We start from the raw sequence: 22,433 nt of genomic DNA, 5'->3' as shown, positions 1-22,433 counted from the left end.
AGGTGGCAGTTTTGAAGGGGTTTTCCGACGTCGGCGGCGGAACAAGGCGGTGGGAGGTGGTATAATCTGGTGGAAGTCCCCATTACCGGCATGCAGACAAAATGTTTAAGCTCATTCTGTCACCATCATACAAGAAATTAAATAAATAAAAATTATATTTTTCATGAAAATAAAAAGAAAAAGAAAAAGAAAAAGAAAATTACTTTCCAAAGCAAGCACACTGTACTATAATAGGAAGATTAGTTCCCGTTTCCTGTTCTACGTTTTCTTCGTCCCCCTAGGGCTTTCCCATTAATTTCCCCCTTCTCCATTCCTTCAGGGGACATCTTTGTTATGTAATTCTCAATCTTGAACTCAGATTTCAAACGCTGGGAAAGGCTTCAATCCAATCACCGGCGTTTCTCCGATTTCTCCTTGACATTTCCATGGCCGCCATGTTCTAGGTGGTGAAATTTGGTTTTTGATTTCTTTACTTTCTATGCTCTGAAGGGTTTATGAGCAATTCGTGAATTATTGTTTCTGGGGGTGTGGATTCCACATTCTTAATTTGTATTGGGTTAAGGGGAATCTAGGGTTTTCGAATTGGGGGCTTCTGTCAGGAGGTAGCTGGTTTCAGCTAGTTCGCTGTTAATTTATTTTTTGAAATTTTAATTTGGTGCTAGTCAGATGCGTAATAAATTCGAATCAAGAACTGGGTGATCGGCGCTCGGTGGCGAGCGACTCGTCGATTTGAGGGTTTGGGTTTTTGTATGGAAACTCGGAGCAGAAAGCGGGCGGAGGCCTCCTCAGCAGCCCCTTCTTCTTCGTCTTCTGGTCCTACTACTCGTTCTACCAAGCGCGCTCGTCTCTCTGGTACTTCCTCATTGAATCTTGCTGCACCTACTCTTTCGATCTCAACGCGTTCTCGCTCTACTCGAACCCAAGAACCGTCTGCCACCAGTACTCCAATGGACTCCACCAATGAATCATCGGGGTCACGCCGTCGAGGGAAGAACTCTGATAAAGAAAATTCGGATAAGGGAAAGGAGAAAGAACACGAGGTTAGAATTGGGGATAGAGAAAAAAATGCGGAGCAAAGCTTTGGGCTTAATATTGAAGGCAGTGGCGGTGGAGAGGATGACGATAACGACAGTGAAGGAGGGATGGGAGTCTTGCAGCATAATTTATCCACGGCAAGTAGCGCCCTTCAAGGACTTTTGAGGAAACTCGGTGCTGGACTGGATGATTTACTTCCTTCTTCTGCAATTGCATCGGCTTCTTCCTCACAGCAGAGAGGACGGCTTAAGAAGATCTTGTCTGGGTTGAGAGCGGATGGAGAAGAAGGGAGGCAAGTTGAGGCATTGACACAACTTTGTGAGATGCTCTCAATCGGCACCGAGGAATCTCTAAGTACCTTCTCTGTAGATTCCTTTGTCCCTGTCCTTGTCGGGTTACTTAATCACGAAAGCAATCCAGATATAATGCTTCTAGCGGCCAGGGCACTAACCCATCTGTGTGATGTCCTGCCTTCATCATGTGCTGCTGTCGTTCATTATGGTGCTGTTTCCTGCTTCTGTGCGAGATTGCTAACTATAGAATACATGGACTTAGCTGAACAGGTTTGTTCTTCACATTCGTCTTAGTCCTTGTTAAACATGGGAGTACAAATTGAAATTGGTAGCAATTGCGATCGAACTTGTCTTGTACAGTTTGGTGATCATGAGGAAATGAGACTGGATGTTGGCTAGTAGATTATACAGTTTTGTCTCGTTTCGTTTTGTCTCTTTTTAATAACTGATATGTATTCTTTGCTTGTATGATGGTTTCATGCACCTTGTATGTTATGCATCAAAATTCCATAAGTTCATGTTTTCTCTAGTCTGAGATGATGGTACTAATAGTAGTAAGTTTCTATCAACAGTCCCTGCAAGCTTTGAAGAAGATATCCCAGGAACACCCTACTGCCTGCCTGCGTGCTGGTGCTCTTATGGCTGTGCTTTCATATTTAGATTTCTTCTCCACAGGAGTTCAGGTAACTGATGGTAGTTGACCCTACTGCTTCGCGGATTTTGGATACTGTCAAAGATTGGACTTGATTTTCATCGGAGTTATTGTAATTACTTGTTAACTATTATAATTTTGTTGAAATTGTATCATAGCGAGTCGCATTGTCAACTGCTGCTAATATGTGCAAGAAGCTTCCTTCAGATGCAGCCGACTTTGTGATGGAAGCTGTTCCCCTGCTAACCAACCTTCTTCAGTATCATGATGCAAAGGTAAGTGGCTGCAGTCTCTGCTAACAAATCTGAGATTGGAGGTTTCTTTGGTAGATAGAATCGTTGCTTTTTATGGTGTATATTTAGTTATAGTGTAATGAAAGGGGTTTTCCCTAGAGGGTTTGGCTCATTTTTGCATCTCTTTGGGTGAGATCTCACATCGGTTGGGGAGGAGAATGGAACACCCTTAAAAGTGTGGAAACCTCTCCCTAACAGATGCGTTTTGAAAACCTTGAGGGGAAGCCCGAAAGGGAATGCCCAAAGAGGACAATATCTTCTAGCGGTGGGCTTGGGCTTTTAGAATGGTATCAGAGCCAAACATCGGGCGATGTACCAGCGAGGACGCTGTTCCCCGAAGTGGGGGTAGACACGAGACGGTTTGCTAGTAAGGACGCTGGGCCTCGAAATTTGGTGGGGTTCACATCAATTAGAGAAAGGAACGAGTGCCAGCGAGGACGTTGGGCCTTGAAGTGGGGTGGATTGTGAGATCCCACATCGATTGGGGAGGAGAACGAAACACCCTTTATAAGGGTGTGGAAACCTCTCCCTAGCAGATGCGTTTTAAAAACCTTGAGGGGAAGCCGGAAAGGGAAAGCCCAAAGAGGATAATATCTGCTAGCGATGGGCTTGGGCTGTTACACTTTGTGAGTTTCTGCCATCAAACCTATTTGTAATGTTCCTTTTTACTGTTTATTTTCTTCTATTTATGACAATTGACTTTCACTCCTTGAAGATTTTGGAGGTTATTTTTGGGTTCTAGGCCTATTTTTTCTGCGACATGGTTGTTTGTTCTTGTTTTTTAAGGAAAAACAGTCAGCAAATGTGAGATAGTCTTCTTGTTTCTTCATCCATCTGACTTTCTTGTTGGTAGGTGTTGGAGCATGCTTCTGTTTGTTTGACTCGTATTGCTGAGGCCTTTGCATCATCTCCAGATAAATTAGATGAACTATGTAATCATGGACTTGTTACGCAAGCTGCCTCACTTATTTCCACTAGTAGCACCGGAGGTGGACAGTCAAGTCTCAGCTCAGCTACTTATACTGTAAGTTCTATATCCCTTTCATATTCTGACGGTTATTTGATTGAGGATCTGATTGTATTTTCACAATTATGCAGGGATTAATCCGACTTCTTTCCACTTGTGCAAGTGGGTCTGCCTTAGGTGCAAAAACTTTGCTGCTTCTTGGGATCAGTGGGATTCTTAAAGATATACTGTCTGGTTCTGGTGTGTCTACCAATTCACCTGCATTAAATAGACCACAAGAGCAGGTAGGTTCTGCTAATTTTCAAGGTCATCATACTCGATAGTTGGTAATCATTTTCCTTGGGACAACAACTCTTGTCGTTCCTTTGGGTTTTTCGTCTCATTTGTACTCTAACCGTAGAAGTTTAATTCTCATTTGTGATGTGACTAGCACATCCCTTTACCTCATATTCTTCAAATCTTTTTATTTTTAAAATTTTTTCTCAATTCCAAGCCTCAGTTACTAATTTTTTTTCCTTGAAAATAGTTCAGTTTCTTGGGTAAGTCAATTTAAGTGAATACGAGTAGCCCATCCGTCTTCCTAGAAAGATATTATATTCCCATCCTGGATAAGGAATTTTCTTCAACCACTTTTTTTTTTTTGGATGAAATACCGAACCTTGTAAGAGGAGTCGAGGGCATGCATGCTAGCATGGAGACTCATTTATATTTTAAAAAAAGAAATTGTAATTACCACGTCAATATTATTTGTGCCAACTGGAGTGCTTTCTTGTCCTCTATTGTATCTCTTCTTTTTATTTGATAAAAGGTGTTCATTTTCAAAAAGAAACGAAGGAAAATGAGATATAATGGAAATGCATTTGAGATTTCCAAATCAATTCATGAAACTGAGTCTTATGGTCTTGGTAGTGGGAAGAACATTTTTGAAATATCAATAGAATTGAAAGGTGGAATGTAAAACTAAATTAAAATATGTATCTTCAAAGCATTATATGAATATATAAATTGTTAGATTCTTATTTTGTATTATTTGTTCACATGATTGTGTTTTTAAAGTTGGTACTGTTGAGGTGGCCATTATCATTTTTTTTTTCTTTTGAAGATACTTGATCTACAGCAATGGTTGTTGTTGTTAATGCTTTTAGGGATATGATTACTTCTTATTTTGTAATAACTGAATCAGAAGCGTGCTGGACATATTTTGAATCTAATGATAAATCATTGTTAGCAAGCATTGGGAAACTAATTTGGTTCAAGCAATAAGACTAGTGGTATGGTAAGGGTTGCCAGATAAGAGTCCAGGATCTTGGTAAATGTGGTTGAATGTAAATCTCTTTTTATTTCCTTGAAATAGTTTGGTGACTAAAAAAATGTAAATTGCCATCTTCTTCTGTTTTTCGTCAACAGTTATCTGTTGTACTCTAATACCTTATATTGGAGGTCATTATGTTTCTTATTTAGGAAATTGTCGAGAGTTTAACGTCTTTTCCTGTCCTCTAACAGTTTGATTACTATTCAATGTTCAGATTTTTGAGATAGTCAACTTGGCAAATGAGCTTCTACCCCCTCTGCCTCAAGGAACCATTACTTTTCCGCCCAACTTTAATTCGTTTGTGAAAGGACCTGTCGTCAAGAAGCCTTCTACTAGTGGTTCTGTGAAAGATGAAGATCCAACTGCTGGTGCCCCTGAGGTTTCAGCTCGTGAGAAACTCTTAAAGGATCAGCCCGAGCTCCTACATCAGTTTGGAATGGATCTCCTTCCTATTTTAATACAGGTCTGTATAGAATATTGTACTTTTTTTAGAGCCTTAGAGATCTTTTCTGGTTCAGTTAGTACTGAAATTGTGCTCTTTGGTCAAATAGATCTATGGGTCCAGTGTGAATGGTCCAGTACGTCATAAATGTCTCTCAGGAATTGGAAAATTGATGTATTTCAGCACTCCAGAGATGATACAATCGCTATTGAATGTGACTAATATAGCAAGGTAGTTAACTTCAGTCTGCATAAGATTTCTATGCTTGCTTTTGTTGTGGCACTGAATTTTTCATTTCTTGATTTAGTTTTCTAGCTGGTGTTTTGGCGTGGAAAGATCCACACATATTGATTCCTGCTCTCCAAATTGCTGAGATTCTTATGGAAAAGCTTCCTGAAACATTTTCCAAGATGTTTCTTCGAGAGGGTGTTGTTTATGCTGTTGACCAGCTTATCTTAGCCGATAACCAAAATTCTGCTTCCCAAGCTGCTTCCGTTGAGAAGAATAACAACTCTGCATCTGGAACTTCATCACGCACTCGACGTTATAGAAGGCGCAGTGGAAATATGAATCTGGATGGAAGTTCACTGGATGAAAACAAGAATCCTGTTTCTGGTAGTGGTGTTCCACAGGGTTCAGTGGAGGCTCCATCAGTTAATTCTAATCTCCGAACTGCTGTGAGTGCCTATGCCAATGCTTTTAAAACCAAGTACTTCCCTTTAGATCCGGGAGATGTTGAAGTTGGAGTTACGGATGATCTCTTACGTCTGAAAAATCTGTGTGTCAAGTTGAGTACTGGTATTGATGATCAGAAGACTAAATCAAAAGGGAAGTCAAAAGCTTCAGGGTCTCGCCAAGATGATATTATTACTAATAAGGAAGAGTGTTTAACTGGTGTAATATCTGAAATGCTAATTGAATTGGGAAAAGATGATGGTGTTTCCACATTTGAATTTATTGGTAGTGGCGTTGTTGGAGTTCTGCTTAACTACTTTTCCTGTGGATACTTCTCTAAAGGAAGAATTTCGGAAGCTGAGTTGCCCAAGCTTCGGCGACAAGTACTTAAAAGATTTAAATCATTTATTTCTGTTGCCCTTCCTACAAGCATTAATGTGGGAACAGTAGCTCCTATGACAGTCTTAGTTCAAAAGCTACAGAGTGCTTTGTCCTCTTTGGAGCGTTTTCCCGTTGTCTTGAGCCATTCTTCTAGATCATCCAATGGTAGTGCACGTCTTTCCTCTGGGCTAAGTGTATTATCTCAGCCATTTAAGTTACGACTGTGTCGAGCCCAAGGAGAAAAATCACTTCGTGATTATTCATCAAATATTGTTCTGATTGATCCATTGGCAAGTTTAGCAGCTGTAGAAGAATTTCTGTGGCCTAGAGTTCAGAGAAGTGAATCTGGTCAAAAACCTTCAGCATCATCTGCTGCAAACTCGGATTCAGGAACAACCCCGACAGGAACTGTTGCTTCAACTCCTAGTTCAACCACTCGCCGTTACCCTACTAGGCACAGATGGTCGATGACTATTGGAGAAAGAGCAGGGAAGGAATCTTCACAGGAGAAAAACACTTCAAAGGGGAAGGGGAAAGCTATTCTAAAGCCTGCTTGGGAGGAGAAGAGAGGCCTACAAACTAGAAATTCTACCCGTAGAAGATCAGCTGTGAACAAGGATGCCCAAATGAAGCCTGCAAATGGAGAGACCACTTCTGAGGTATTTTTTTTTCTCAACCGGGGGAATAATATAAATCAATAATCCAAAGATGACACAATACTATTGTAAGTCTAGGAGTAGATGACAAATTTAAATGGGGTTCTGAAACAGTCTTCTTTCTGTTGATTCGTTTTTTTATTAAAAAGTATACTATTTTGGAATTACAGCAAAGATTTAGTTTACGATTACATTCTATTGCTGCAAACACCTTCATACGTTATGATTTGCATAAGAAGAAGTGATATGCTTTAGATCATGGGTATGTAGATGCATTACCACTACTCTAGCTTTAGCGTGTAGGAGTATCCNGCATTAAATAGACCACAAGAGCAGGTAGGTTCTGCTAATTTTCAAGGTCATCATACTCGATAGTTGGTAATCATTTTCCTTGGGACAACAACTCTTGTCGTTCCTTTGGGTTTTTCGTCTCATTTGTACTCTAACCGTAGAAGTTTAATTCTCATTTGTGATGTGACTAGCACATCCCTTTACCTCATATTCTTCAAATCTTTTTATTTTTAAAATTTTTTCTCAATTCCAAGCCTCAGTTACTAATTTTTTTTCCTTGAAAATAGTTCAGTTTCTTGGGTAAGTCAATTTAAGTGAATACGAGTAGCCCATCCGTCTTCCTAGAAAGATATTATATTCCCATCCTGGATAAGGAATTTTCTTCAACCACTTTTTTTTTTTTGGATGAAATACCGAACCTTGTAAGAGGAGTCGAGGGCATGCATGCTAGCATGGAGACTCATTTATATTTTAAAAAAAGAAATTGTAATTACCACGTCAATATTATTTGTGCCAACTGGAGTGCTTTCTTGTCCTCTATTGTATCTCTTCTTTTTATTTGATAAAAGGTGTTCATTTTCAAAAAGAAACGAAGGAAAATGAGATATAATGGAAATGCATTTGAGATTTCCAAATCAATTCATGAAACTGAGTCTTATGGTCTTGGTAGTGGGAAGAACATTTTTGAAATATCAATAGAATTGAAAGGTGGAATGTAAAACTAAATTAAAATATGTATCTTCAAAGCATTATATGAATATATAAATTGTTAGATTCTTATTTTGTATTATTTGTTCACATGATTGTGTTTTTAAAGTTGGTACTGTTGAGGTGGCCATTATCATTTTTTTTTTCTTTTGAAGATACTTGATCTACAGCAATGGTTGTTGTTGTTAATGCTTTTAGGGATATGATTACTTCTTATTTTGTAATAACTGAATCAGAAGCGTGCTGGACATATTTTGAATCTAATGATAAATCATTGTTAGCAAGCATTGGGAAACTAATTTGGTTCAAGCAATAAGACTAGTGGTATGGTAAGGGTTGCCAGATAAGAGTCCAGGATCTTGGTAAATGTGGTTGAATGTAAATCTCTTTTTATTTCCTTGAAATAGTTTGGTGACTAAAAAAATGTAAATTGCCATCTTCTTCTGTTTTTCGTCAACAGTTATCTGTTGTACTCTAATACCTTATATTGGAGGTCATTATGTTTCTTATTTAGGAAATTGTCGAGAGTTTAACGTCTTTTCCTGTCCTCTAACAGTTTGATTACTATTCAATGTTCAGATTTTTGAGATAGTCAACTTGGCAAATGAGCTTCTACCCCCTCTGCCTCAAGGAACCATTACTTTTCCGCCCAACTTTAATTCGTTTGTGAAAGGACCTGTCGTCAAGAAGCCTTCTACTAGTGGTTCTGTGAAAGATGAAGATCCAACTGCTGGTGCCCCTGAGGTTTCAGCTCGTGAGAAACTCTTAAAGGATCAGCCCGAGCTCCTACATCAGTTTGGAATGGATCTCCTTCCTATTTTAATACAGGTCTGTATAGAATATTGTACTTTTTTTAGAGCCTTAGAGATCTTTTCTGGTTCAGTTAGTACTGAAATTGTGCTCTTTGGTCAAATAGATCTATGGGTCCAGTGTGAATGGTCCAGTACGTCATAAATGTCTCTCAGGAATTGGAAAATTGATGTATTTCAGCACTCCAGAGATGATACAATCGCTATTGAATGTGACTAATATAGCAAGGTAGTTAACTTCAGTCTGCATAAGATTTCTATGCTTGCTTTTGTTGTGGCACTGAATTTTTCATTTCTTGATTTAGTTTTCTAGCTGGTGTTTTGGCGTGGAAAGATCCACACATATTGATTCCTGCTCTCCAAATTGCTGAGATTCTTATGGAAAAGCTTCCTGAAACATTTTCCAAGATGTTTCTTCGAGAGGGTGTTGTTTATGCTGTTGACCAGCTTATCTTAGCCGATAACCAAAATTCTGCTTCCCAAGCTGCTTCCGTTGAGAAGAATAACAACTCTGCATCTGGAACTTCATCACGCACTCGACGTTATAGAAGGCGCAGTGGAAATATGAATCTGGATGGAAGTTCACTGGATGAAAACAAGAATCCTGTTTCTGGTAGTGGTGTTCCACAGGGTTCAGTGGAGGCTCCATCAGTTAATTCTAATCTCCGAACTGCTGTGAGTGCCTATGCCAATGCTTTTAAAACCAAGTACTTCCCTTTAGATCCGGGAGATGTTGAAGTTGGAGTTACGGATGATCTCTTACGTCTGAAAAATCTGTGTGTCAAGTTGAGTACTGGTATTGATGATCAGAAGACTAAATCAAAAGGGAAGTCAAAAGCTTCAGGGTCTCGCCAAGATGATATTATTACTAATAAGGAAGAGTGTTTAACTGGTGTAATATCTGAAATGCTAATTGAATTGGGAAAAGATGATGGTGTTTCCACATTTGAATTTATTGGTAGTGGCGTTGTTGGAGTTCTGCTTAACTACTTTTCCTGTGGATACTTCTCTAAAGGAAGAATTTCGGAAGCTGAGTTGCCCAAGCTTCGGCGACAAGTACTTAAAAGATTTAAATCATTTATTTCTGTTGCCCTTCCTACAAGCATTAATGTGGGAACAGTAGCTCCTATGACAGTCTTAGTTCAAAAGCTACAGAGTGCTTTGTCCTCTTTGGAGCGTTTTCCCGTTGTCTTGAGCCATTCTTCTAGATCATCCAATGGTAGTGCACGTCTTTCCTCTGGGCTAAGTGTATTATCTCAGCCATTTAAGTTACGACTGTGTCGAGCCCAAGGAGAAAAATCACTTCGTGATTATTCATCAAATATTGTTCTGATTGATCCATTGGCAAGTTTAGCAGCTGTAGAAGAATTTCTGTGGCCTAGAGTTCAGAGAAGTGAATCTGGTCAAAAACCTTCAGCATCATCTGCTGCAAACTCGGATTCAGGAACAACCCCGACAGGAACTGTTGCTTCAACTCCTAGTTCAACCACTCGCCGTTACCCTACTAGGCACAGATGGTCGATGACTATTGGAGAAAGAGCAGGGAAGGAATCTTCACAGGAGAAAAACACTTCAAAGGGGAAGGGGAAAGCTATTCTAAAGCCTGCTTGGGAGGAGAAGAGAGGCCTACAAACTAGAAATTCTACCCGTAGAAGATCAGCTGTGAACAAGGATGCCCAAATGAAGCCTGCAAATGGAGAGACCACTTCTGAGGTATTTTTTTTTCTCAACCGGGGGAATAATATAAATCAATAATCCAAAGATGACACAATACTATTGTAAGTCTAGGAGTAGATGACAAATTTAAATGGGGTTCTGAAACAGTCTTCTTTCTGTTGATTCGTTTTTTTATTAAAAAGTATACTATTTTGGAATTACAGCAAAGATTTAGTTTACGATTACATTCTATTGCTGCAAACACCTTCATACGTTATGATTTGCATAAGAAGAAGTGATATGCTTTAGATCATGGGTATGTAGATGCATTACCACTACTCTAGCTTTAGCGTGTAGGAGTATCCCCTTTTCGTTTCCTCCTTCACACTTAAAGTGAAAAAAAAAAAGGACCATTTACAAAGATTTAGTACATGTCAATTTGATAATCTGATTTTGATGGTATGTTTCTTATACTTCGTAGGATGAAGAATTGGACCTGTCCTCCATCCAGATTGATGATTCTTTAGTGATTGAGGATGATGATATTTCTGATGATGAAGATGATGACCAAGATGATGTATACAATTTTATTCTTTTTCTTTTTTACCACAACTTGATGCGTTTATACAAGTCTTCTTTTCATTGACATTGCAATGAAATCACTTTATATGTTCAACTTTTTTTTTAAAGTTTCTTTCATATAATCTTATTACTTTTCACAGAGAGGTGAGATCTGCATGTTAATCTACTTGACTGATTTTTCTTCATGCTTCTTGGTTCTTTCAATTCAGGTGCTGCAGGATGACTCTCTTCCTGTTTGTATGCCTGAAAAGGTGCATGATGTCAAATTGGGTGACGCAGTTGAAGATGGTGATGCTGGTCCAGCTACAAGTGATAGCCAGATTCATTCAGCTTTTGGCTCTGTCAGTAGAGCGGCTGCAGTCAGGGGTTCAAGGGGAGGTATGTCATTTGCTGCTGCTGCTATGGCTGGGCTTGGATCAGCTAATGGCAGGGCTTTCCATGGAAGTCGGGATCAACAGGGACGTCCTCTCTTTGGTGGCTCCAATGATGACCCAAAATTAGTCTTTTCTTCTGGTGAGAAGCAGCTTGATAGACATTTGACAATATACCAAGCTGTTCAACGGCAGCTTGTATTGAACGAGGATGATGATGAGAGGTTTGCTGGTACTGGCAGTGACTTCTTATCTAATGATGGGAGCGGTTTATGGGGTGATATATATACCATCACATATCAGAGGTCAGATAATCAATGCGAGAGGGCTTTAGCTGGGGAATCAAGCTCCTCTAAATCTAAATCTACCAAATGTGTATCAACTTCCAGTTCAAATTCAGAGTCTCAGTTCCATCAAATGTCACTTCTAGACAGTATTTTACAAGGAAAACTTCCATGTGATTTGGACAAATCTAATCCTACATATGATATATTATCTTTACTGCATGTACTGGAGGGATTGAATCAGCTTGCTCCACGCTTAAGGGCACAAATAGTCTCTGATCATTTTGCAGAGGGAAAGATCTCTACACTTAATGAGTTGGGTGGAATTGGTGGAAAGGTTCCTCATGAGGAATTCATCAATAGTAAGCTTACTCCCAAATTGGCTCGACAAATTCAGGATGCTCTTGCATTATGCAGTGGGAGCCTCCCTTCGTGGTGTTACCAATTGACTAAGGCATGTCCATTCTTGTTTCCTTTTGAGACCCGGCGACAGTATTTCTTTTCAACTGCATTTGGGCTGTCACGTGCATTATATCGTCTACATCAGCAACAAGGAGCTGATGGTCAAGGAACAGTAAATGAGCGAGAGGTAAGGGTTGGAAGATTGCAGCGCCAAAAAGTTCGTGTCTCACGTAATCGAATATTGGATTCTGCTGCAAAAGTTATGGAGATGTATTCTAGCCAAAAGGCCGTCCTTGAAGTAGAATATTTTGGCNCTCTCCAAATTGCTGAGATTCTTATGGAAAAGCTTCCTGAAACATTTTCCAAGATGTTTCTTCGAGAGGGTGTTGTTTATGCTGTTGACCAGCTTATCTTAGCCGATAACCAAAATTCTGCTTCCCAAGCTGCTTCCGTTGAGAAGAATAACAACTCTGCATCTGGAACTTCATCACGCACTCGACGTTATAGAAGGCGCAGTGGAAATATGAATCTGGATGGAAGTTCACTGGATGAAAACAAGAATCCTGTTTCTGGTAGTGGTGTTCCACAGGGTTCAGTGGAGGCTCCATCAGTTAATTCTAATCTCCGAACTGCTGTGAGTGCCTATGCCAATGCTTTTAAAACCAAGTACTTCCCTTTAGATCCGGGAGATGTTGAAGTTGGAGTTACGGATGATCTCTTACGTCTGAAAAATCTGTGTGTCAAGTTGAGTACTGGTATTGATGATCAGAAGACTAAATCAAAAGGGAAGTCAAAAGCTTCAGGGTCTCGCCAAGATGATATTATTACTAATAAGGAAGAGTGTTTAACTGGTGTAATATCTGAAATGCTAATTGAATTGGGAAAAGATGATGGTGTTTCCACATTTGAATTTATTGGTAGTGGCGTTGTTGGAGTTCTGCTTAACTACTTTTCCTGTGGATACTTCTCTAAAGGAAGAATTTCGGAAGCTGAGTTGCCCAAGCTTCGGCGACAAGTACTTAAAAGATTTAAATCATTTATTTCTGTTGCCCTTCCTACAAGCATTAATGTGGGAACAGTAGCTCCTATGACAGTCTTAGTTCAAAAGCTACAGAGTGCTTTGTCCTCTTTGGAGCGTTTTCCCGTTGTCTTGAGCCATTCTTCTAGATCATCCAATGGTAGTGCACGTCTTTCCTCTGGGCTAAGTGTATTATCTCAGCCATTTAAGTTACGACTGTGTCGAGCCCAAGGAGAAAAATCACTTCGTGATTATTCATCAAATATTGTTCTGATTGATCCATTGGCAAGTTTAGCAGCTGTAGAAGAATTTCTGTGGCCTAGAGTTCAGAGAAGTGAATCTGGTCAAAAACCTTCAGCATCATCTGCTGCAAACTCGGATTCAGGAACAACCCCGACAGGAACTGTTGCTTCAACTCCTAGTTCAACCACTCGCCGTTACCCTACTAGGCACAGATGGTCGATGACTATTGGAGAAAGAGCAGGGAAGGAATCTTCACAGGAGAAAAACACTTCAAAGGGGAAGGGGAAAGCTATTCTAAAGCCTGCTTGGGAGGAGAAGAGAGGCCTACAAACTAGAAATTCTACCCGTAGAAGATCAGCTGTGAACAAGGATGCCCAAATGAAGCCTGCAAATGGAGAGACCACTTCTGAGGTATTTTTTTTTCTCAACCGGGGGAATAATATAAATCAATAATCCAAAGATGACACAATACTATTGTAAGTCTAGGAGTAGATGACAAATTTAAATGGGGTTCTGAAACAGTCTTCTTTCTGTTGATTCGTTTTTTTATTAAAAAGTATACTATTTTGGAATTACAGCAAAGATTTAGTTTACGATTACATTCTATTGCTGCAAACACCTTCATACGTTATGATTTGCATAAGAAGAAGTGATATGCTTTAGATCATGGGTATGTAGATGCATTACCACTACTCTAGCTTTAGCGTGTAGGAGTATCCCCTTTTCGTTTCCTCCTTCACACTTAAAGTGAAAAAAAAAAAGGACCATTTACAAAGATTTAGTACATGTCAATTTGATAATCTGATTTTGATGGTATGTTTCTTATACTTCGTAGGATGAAGAATTGGACCTGTCCTCCATCCAGATTGATGATTCTTTAGTGATTGAGGATGATGATATTTCTGATGATGAAGATGATGACCAAGATGATGTATACAATTTTATTCTTTTTCTTTTTTACCACAACTTGATGCGTTTATACAAGTCTTCTTTTCATTGACATTGCAATGAAATCACTTTATATGTTCAACTTTTTTTTTAAAGTTTCTTTCATATAATCTTATTACTTTTCACAGAGAGGTGAGATCTGCATGTTAATCTACTTGACTGATTTTTCTTCATGCTTCTTGGTTCTTTCAATTCAGGTGCTGCAGGATGACTCTCTTCCTGTTTGTATGCCTGAAAAGGTGCATGATGTCAAATTGGGTGACGCAGTTGAAGATGGTGATGCTGGTCCAGCTACAAGTGATAGCCAGATTCATTCAGCTTTTGGCTCTGTCAGTAGAGCGGCTGCAGTCAGGGGTTCAAGGGGAGGTATGTCATTTGCTGCTGCTGCTATGGCTGGGCTTGGATCAGCTAATGGCAGGGCTTTCCATGGAAGTCGGGATCAACAGGGACGTCCTCTCTTTGGTGGCTCCAATGATGACCCAAAATTAGTCTTTTCTTCTGGTGAGAAGCAGCTTGATAGACATTTGACAATATACCAAGCTGTTCAACGGCAGCTTGTATTGAACGAGGATGATGATGAGAGGTTTGCTGGTACTGGCAGTGACTTCTTATCTAATGATGGGAGCGGTTTATGGGGTGATATATATACCATCACATATCAGAGGTCAGATAATCAATGCGAGAGGGCTTTAGCTGGGGAATCAAGCTCCTCTAAATCTAAATCTACCAAATGTGTATCAACTTCCAGTTCAAATTCAGAGTCTCAGTTCCATCAAATGTCACTTCTAGACAGTATTTTACAAGGAAAACTTCCATGTGATTTGGACAAATCTAATCCTACATATGATATATTATCTTTACTGCATGTACTGGAGGGATTGAATCAGCTTGCTCCACGCTTAAGGGCACAAATAGTCTCTGATCATTTTGCAGAGGGAAAGATCTCTACACTTAATGAGTTGGGTGGAATTGGTGGAAAGGTTCCTCATGAGGAATTCATCAATAGTAAGCTTACTCCCAAATTGGCTCGACAAATTCAGGATGCTCTTGCATTATGCAGTGGGAGCCTCCCTTCGTGGTGTTACCAATTGACTAAGGCATGTCCATTCTTGTTTCCTTTTGAGACCCGGCGACAGTATTTCTTTTCAACTGCATTTGGGCTGTCACGTGCATTATATCGTCTACATCAGCAACAAGGAGCTGATGGTCAAGGAACAGTAAATGAGCGAGAGGTAAGGGTTGGAAGATTGCAGCGCCAAAAAGTTCGTGTCTCACGTAATCGAATATTGGATTCTGCTGCAAAAGTTATGGAGATGTATTCTAGCCAAAAGGCCGTCCTTGAAGTAGAATATTTTGGCGAAGTGGGAACTGGATTAGGTCCTACCCTTGAATTCTACACACTTTTAAGTCATGAGTTGCAGAGGGCTGGACTTGGGATGTGGAGGTCTAATTCTTTACAAGAGTCGATCGAAAGTAGTGAAGATGAGCAGCTTGGAAAGGCTAAAGATGCCAATACTGATATCATCCAATCTCCTCTTGGGTTATTCCCACGACCTTGGCCACCAAATGCCAATTCTTCCGAGNCTGTGAGTGCCTATGCCAATGCTTTTAAAACCAAGTACTTCCCTTTAGATCCGGGAGATGTTGAAGTTGGAGTTACGGATGATCTCTTACGTCTGAAAAATCTGTGTGTCAAGTTGAGTACTGGTATTGATGATCAGAAGACTAAATCAAAAGGGAAGTCAAAAGCTTCAGGGTCTCGCCAAGATGATATTATTACTAATAAGGAAGAGTGTTTAACTGGTGTAATATCTGAAATGCTAATTGAATTGGGAAAAGATGATGGTGTTTCCACATTTGAATTTATTGGTAGTGGCGTTGTTGGAGTTCTGCTTAACTACTTTTCCTGTGGATACTTCTCTAAAGGAAGAATTTCGGAAGCTGAGTTGCCCAAGCTTCGGCGACAAGTACTTAAAAGATTTAAATCATTTATTTCTGTTGCCCTTCCTACAAGCATTAATGTGGGAACAGTAGCTCCTATGACAGTCTTAGTTCAAAAGCTACAGAGTGCTTTGTCCTCTTTGGAGCGTTTTCCCGTTGTCTTGAGCCATTCTTCTAGATCATCCAATGGTAGTGCACGTCTTTCCTCTGGGCTAAGTGTATTATCTCAGCCATTTAAGTTACGACTGTGTCGAGCCCAAGGAGAAAAATCACTTCGTGATTATTCATCAAATATTGTTCTGATTGATCCATTGGCAAGTTTAGCAGCTGTAGAAGAATTTCTGTGGCCTAGAGTTCAGAGAAGTGAATCTGGTCAAAAACCTTCAGCATCATCTGCTGCAAACTCGGATTCAGGAACAACCCCGACAGGAACTGTTGCTTCAACTCCTAGTTCAACCACTCGCCGTTACCCTACTAGGCACAGATGGTCGATGACTATTGGAGAAAGAGCAGGGAAGGAATCTTCACAGGAGAAAAACACTTCAAAGGGGAAGGGGAAAGCTATTCTAAAGCCTGCTTGGGAGGAGAAGAGAGGCCTACAAACTAGAAATTCTACCCGTAGAAGATCAGCTGTGAACAAGGATGCCCAAATGAAGCCTGCAAATGGAGAGACCACTTCTGAGGTATTTTTTTTTCTCAACCGGGGGAATAATATAAATCAATAATCCAAAGATGACACAATACTATTGTAAGTCTAGGAGTAGATGACAAATTTAAATGGGGTTCTGAAACAGTCTTCTTTCTGTTGATTCGTTTTTTTATTAAAAAGTATACTATTTTGGAATTACAGCAAAGATTTAGTTTACGATTACATTCTATTGCTGCAAACACCTTCATACGTTATGATTTGCATAAGAAGAAGTGATATGCTTTAGATCATGGGTATGTAGATGCATTACCACTACTCTAGCTTTAGCGTGTAGGAGTATCCCCTTTTCGTTTCCTCCTTCACACTTAAAGTGAAAAAAAAAAAGGACCATTTACAAAGATTTAGTACATGTCAATTTGATAATCTGATTTTGATGGTATGTTTCTTATACTTCGTAGGATGAAGAATTGGACCTGTCCTCCATCCAGATTGATGATTCTTTAGTGATTGAGGATGATGATATTTCTGATGATGAAGATGATGACCAAGATGATGTATACAATTTTATTCTTTTTCTTTTTTACCACAACTTGATGCGTTTATACAAGTCTTCTTTTCATTGACATTGCAATGAAATCACTTTATATGTTCAACTTTTTTTTTAAAGTTTCTTTCATATAATCTTATTACTTTTCACAGAGAGGTGAGATCTGCATGTTAATCTACTTGACTGATTTTTCTTCATGCTTCTTGGTTCTTTCAATTCAGGTGCTGCAGGATGACTCTCTTCCTGTTTGTATGCCTGAAAAGGTGCATGATGTCAAATTGGGTGACGCAGTTGAAGATGGTGATGCTGGTCCAGCTACAAGTGATAGCCAGATTCATTCAGCTTTTGGCTCTGTCAGTAGAGCGGCTGCAGTCAGGGGTTCAAGGGGAGGTATGTCATTTGCTGCTGCTGCTATGGCTGGGCTTGGATCAGCTAATGGCAGGGCTTTCCATGGAAGTCGGGATCAACAGGGACGTCCTCTCTTTGGTGGCTCCAATGATGACCCAAAATTAGTCTTTTCTTCTGGTGAGAAGCAGCTTGATAGACATTTGACAATATACCAAGCTGTTCAACGGCAGCTTGTATTGAACGAGGATGATGATGAGAGGTTTGCTGGTACTGGCAGTGACTTCTTATCTAATGATGGGAGCGGTTTATGGGGTGATATATATACCATCACATATCAGAGGTCAGATAATCAATGCGAGAGGGCTTTAGCTGGGGAATCAAGCTCCTCTAAATCTAAATCTACCAAATGTGTATCAACTTCCAGTTCAAATTCAGAGTCTCAGTTCCATCAAATGTCACTTCTAGACAGTATTTTACAAGGAAAACTTCCATGTGATTTGGACAAATCTAATCCTACATATGATATATTATCTTTACTGCATGTACTGGAGGGATTGAATCAGCTTGCTCCACGCTTAAGGGCACAAATAGTCTCTGATCATTTTGCAGAGGGAAAGATCTCTACACTTAATGAGTTGGGTGGAATTGGTGGAAAGGTTCCTCATGAGGAATTCATCAATAGTAAGCTTACTCCCAAATTGGCTCGACAAATTCAGGATGCTCTTGCATTATGCAGTGGGAGCCTCCCTTCGTGGTGTTACCAATTGACTAAGGCATGTCCATTCTTGTTTCCTTTTGAGACCCGGCGACAGTATTTCTTTTCAACTGCATTTGGGCTGTCACGTGCATTATATCGTCTACATCAGCAACAAGGAGCTGATGGTCAAGGAACAGTAAATGAGCGAGAGGTAAGGGTTGGAAGATTGCAGCGCCAAAAAGTTCGTGTCTCACGTAATCGAATATTGGATTCTGCTGCAAAAGTTATGGAGATGTATTCTAGCCAAAAGGCCGTCCTTGAAGTAGAATATTTTGGCGAAGTGGGAACTGGATTAGGTCCTACCCTTGAATTCTACACACTTTTAAGTCATGAGTTGCAGAGGGCTGGACTTGGGATGTGGAGGTCTAATTCTTTACAAGAGTCGATCGAAAGTAGTGAAGATGAGCAGCTTGGAAAGGCTAAAGATGCCAATACTGATATCATCCAATCTCCTCTTGGGTTATTCCCACGACCTTGGCCACCAAATGCCAATTCTTCCGAGGGCAGCCAATTTTCGAAGGTTATTGAATATTTCCGGCTTGTTGGTCGTGCGATGGCCAAAGGTCTGCAAGATGGAAGACTATTGGATCTACCACTCTCAACAGCATTTTATAAGCTTGTTCTTGGTCAAGTAAGTCAGTTGCATGATATGCCTTCTTTTTTCATTCTTAAATTTTGCTTATTTATTAATTTTAAGCGAATTTTAATTTTCAGGATCTTGATTTACATGATGTCCTCTCATTTGACCCTGAGCTAGGGAAGAATTTACAAGAATTGCAGGCTCTTGTTCGTCGGAAACATCTTTTAGAATCGACCAATGGTGATAATGAAAATACAATTTCCAACTTGTCCTTCCGCGGGGTTGCAGTAGAAGATCTCTCCTTGGATTTTACACTACCTGGTTATCCGGACTATGTTTTGAAGCCAGGAGATGAAACTGTATATTATAAAAACTTTAGTTATCCATCTCCCATTGTCATGGTTAAATAGACTTTTTAACATTAGATACATTTTCAGGTTAATATTCACAACTTGGAGGAATACATATCCCTTGTATTAGATGCCACTGTTAAGACTGGCATAATGCGACAAATGGAAGCATTTACTGCAGGATTCAATCAGGTAACTCTACCAATGATATTTTTTTCTTTAATGTGGTATTGTAAAGTTCCATTAAGATGGGCTATTAAACGACCTTTTAGACACTTACCGAGGTAGAAATATCTCTCTAGTCTTCAAACTACGATGTTGTGAAGCCTCGTATTGGTCTCAACAAACCTACTGAATTGGGGGATTCCACAGTAAATAGATGATGAATTGCATGCTTTGTGCACTTGTGGACTATAGTATGACATTATAACTTTCTTGGCTTCAATTTTTATTGCTTTTCCTACCTTACACTGATTAATCAATCGTGTCTCCCCTTATGATTTATTTGTCTATGTTCATATACTAATTCTAATTTTTAGCTTTCTGAATATAGGCTTCGAGCGCTCTTTTGTTGCCTATGGTACTGTATTCACTGGGAAAAATATTGTCGTTATTTGTCATTTGTAATTTGTGACATTGGTCTCGATATGTTTTATTATTGGTCTTGATATATTTTATTATTGGCTTTTTATTATGTTTGTGACAAAGCAACTTGGGTGCGGGATTCAAACCAGTGATGGACTATTACCCAATGTTTTTAATCATTGATCAACGGGAATTGGGAGTTCTGAACTTGCATATTAATATATAAACTACAGCTTCTGCATATTTTTTCTTTTCCCCCATCTTTAAATGTGCATGTGTTGTCTTCGTCCTTTCCCTATTTTTGATTCTTGATGTTTGAAATACAGGTTTTTGACATATCGGCATTACGCATATTTATTCCCCACGAGTTGGACCATTTGCTATGTGGTCGTAGAGAATTGTGGAAGGTAAACTGCGAAATTTTCATGTTAGACCGACCTACTACTAAAAAGCTGGTTTTGGAGTTCTTATGTTATTTTGTTGTAATTTGCTTGTCAAAACAATAGTAATATTACGTCGTGTTTTTTAGGCTGACACTCTTGCCGATCATATTAAATTCGATCATGGATACACCGCCAAGAGTCCTGCAATAGTCAATGTGAGTTCTTTTTTCCATAACTTCAGAATAGCATGATTTATTGATGCGTGGTGCTCATATATTCTGTTATGGAATACGTGATCCTCGTATGTTCTCTTATGGCGTTCGTAGTTTCTCGAGATTATGGGCGAATTCACACCAGAGCAGCAGCGAGCTTTCTGCCAGTTCGTAACAGGTGCACCTAGGCTTCCACCAGGAGGCCTTGCAGTGTTGAACCCAAAATTGACTATTGTGAGAAAGGTTTGTATGAAGGAATAGTTTATACTTGATATTATATTCACAGAAACGTCTTTTAAGTTTCTAAACACTGTTGGCCTGGTTGTGGCTTGTGTGTGTTTTAGAAGCTCGTAATGATGAATTTGCTTTATTTGTTCAACATTGAATCAATGAGTCTTAGCTTTTATTCACTTTTATCCTTGCAGCACTCGTCAACAGCGACTAATGCAGCCACCGGCGGGGTAGGGGCTTCCGAATCAGCAGATGACGATTTGCCTAGTGTTATGACGTGCGCCAATTACCTTAAGCTTCCTCCATACTCAACCAAGGTACTACTTATTCAAACTTTGATTGATGATGAGAACGTTTTAAAGTGTAGTTTACTCCAACATGGTATGTGAATGAATGATCGGTATTGTTGTATGCAAACAGGAAATAATGTACAAGAAACTAATCTACGCGATCAACGAGGGGCAGGGATCTTTCGATTTGTCATGAGTTCTTGGGACTAACCACAACTTGTGTATACTATTAACATGGAATACTCGGGCCAACGGATCGTGTTTGTCTGCAATAGTTTTGGCAGCGGGTGTCAAGAGAGAGCAGTTCTTCTTTTCCTTTGCTTTTGGAGTTGTACATTCATATTTTGACCATTGTGTTGTTTATTGTGCTCTCTTTCATAGGGGGAGGAGCAATTGGCCAGATTTTCAGGAAAACAAGGTAGAGGGAGTTTTTGAACTACTTTTTGTGTCAGTTCCAAGGTTTAGGATATTATGTAAATAAGTAGGAACTGTTGGATTCCCTCTTCACCTGGGTGGTGGTGGTGGTGGTGGTGGTGGTGGTGTTTGGTTATATTGGCTGTAAACATGCATCTCATAAAATATGATTGGAAGGGGAAATAATCAAAATTCAATATTCATTGCATTCTTTTTGCTTCTCACTTCAAAGCAGTAGGCTACAACATACTCACATTTGTTGTATCACATGGCCTGACCCTTATCTTTCCAAGCATGCTTGTTTTATGCACCTCTGTTTTTTCCTTCCTTTCTATTGTCTTTCTAAGGCTCGCCCAAGGAGGAGGGTTGGTAGTTCAAAAATCAAACTCATAATTAATGTATTTTGTTCTTCCCTTCTAGTTGACGTGCGATCTTATCTTATATTCTGTCCTCACATACTCTACTTAATGACCGACTCTGAGACCATTTGTAATAGCTCCAGTTCCACCCTCTTTAGGGGCCCTCACTACCAGACAAACTAGTGACTGGTTCTAATATCATTTGTACTCGGTGAATGTCTATGATACCATTTGTAATAAATATCTCAAGTTCCATCCTCGGCCTCTCATTGCTACACCACCCAGTGACTAGCTTTAATATCATTTGTAATTGCCAAATTTCACCCTTCTTAGGGTTCTCATGGCCATACTACTCAGTGGCTGGCTTTGATACCCCACACCATCCAGTGACTGGTTCTGATACCATTTGTAATAGTCAAGTTTCATCCTCCTTAGAGCCCTTTGCCACACTACCCAATGACTGGCTCTGATACCATTTGTAATATCTCAAGTTCCACCCTCCTGAGCCTTCAAGGTCACACCATCCAATGACTGGCTCTGATATCATTTGTAATAGCTAAGTTCCATCCTCCTTATTGCTACATCACCCAGTGACTAACTCTAATACATTTGTAATATCTCAAGTTCACTGGTAGAACAAAAATTCATTTTTTTCTTTATTTTTTATTAAATTTTTATTTGGTAACCTAAATATGTTTTCACAAAAAAAAAAAAAAAAAAAAAAAAAAAAAAAAAAAAAAAAAAAAAAAAAAAAAAAAAAAAAAAAAAA

The 22,433-nt window shown here is 39.5% G+C and overlaps 1 protein-coding gene across 3 annotated transcripts; it reads left to right on the top strand.

Moving 5' to 3' along the window:
* The first annotated feature begins 226 nt into the window (after positions 1 to 226).
* LOC111795198 (E3 ubiquitin-protein ligase UPL3-like) lies at positions 227 to 21,513 on the top strand. Of its 3 annotated transcripts, XM_023677487.1 has the most exons (20): positions 227 to 1,598; positions 1,901 to 2,011; positions 2,139 to 2,255; positions 3,127 to 3,297; positions 3,372 to 3,524; positions 4,767 to 5,015; positions 5,104 to 5,225; positions 5,302 to 6,491; positions 9,974 to 10,227; positions 10,652 to 10,747; positions 10,962 to 11,134; positions 11,513 to 11,524; positions 17,532 to 18,891; positions 18,975 to 19,199; positions 19,278 to 19,382; positions 20,102 to 20,182; positions 20,305 to 20,373; positions 20,485 to 20,613; positions 20,796 to 20,918; positions 21,022 to 21,513. In XM_023677487.1, exons 1-20 carry the CDS (start codon positions 750 to 752, stop codon positions 21,085 to 21,087), a joined length of 5,655 nt encoding a protein of 1,884 aa, XP_023533255.1. In that variant the 5' UTR covers positions 227 to 749; the 3' UTR covers positions 21,088 to 21,513. The 3 variants fall into 3 exon arrangements, with proteins under 3 accessions (XP_023533255.1, XP_023533256.1, XP_023533257.1); XM_023677488.1 differs by lacking the exons at positions 9,974 to 10,227; positions 11,513 to 11,524 and adding an exon at positions 13,421 to 13,427 and having other exon boundaries at positions 5,302 to 6,709; positions 10,962 to 11,130; positions 17,514 to 18,891; XM_023677489.1 differs by lacking the exons at positions 9,974 to 10,227; positions 10,962 to 11,134; positions 11,513 to 11,524 and having other exon boundaries at positions 5,302 to 6,709; positions 17,377 to 18,891.
* The last annotated feature ends 920 nt before the right edge of the window (positions 21,514 to 22,433 follow it).

This window comes from Cucurbita pepo, chromosome LG05, assembly GCF_002806865.2.
Source record: "Cucurbita pepo subsp. pepo cultivar mu-cu-16 chromosome LG05, ASM280686v2, whole genome shotgun sequence".
Taxonomy (NCBI): Eukaryota; Viridiplantae; Streptophyta; class Magnoliopsida; order Cucurbitales; family Cucurbitaceae; genus Cucurbita; species Cucurbita pepo.
The sequence above is the reverse complement of the archived record's forward strand: the minus strand, read 5'-3'. Positions and strand labels throughout refer to the sequence as shown.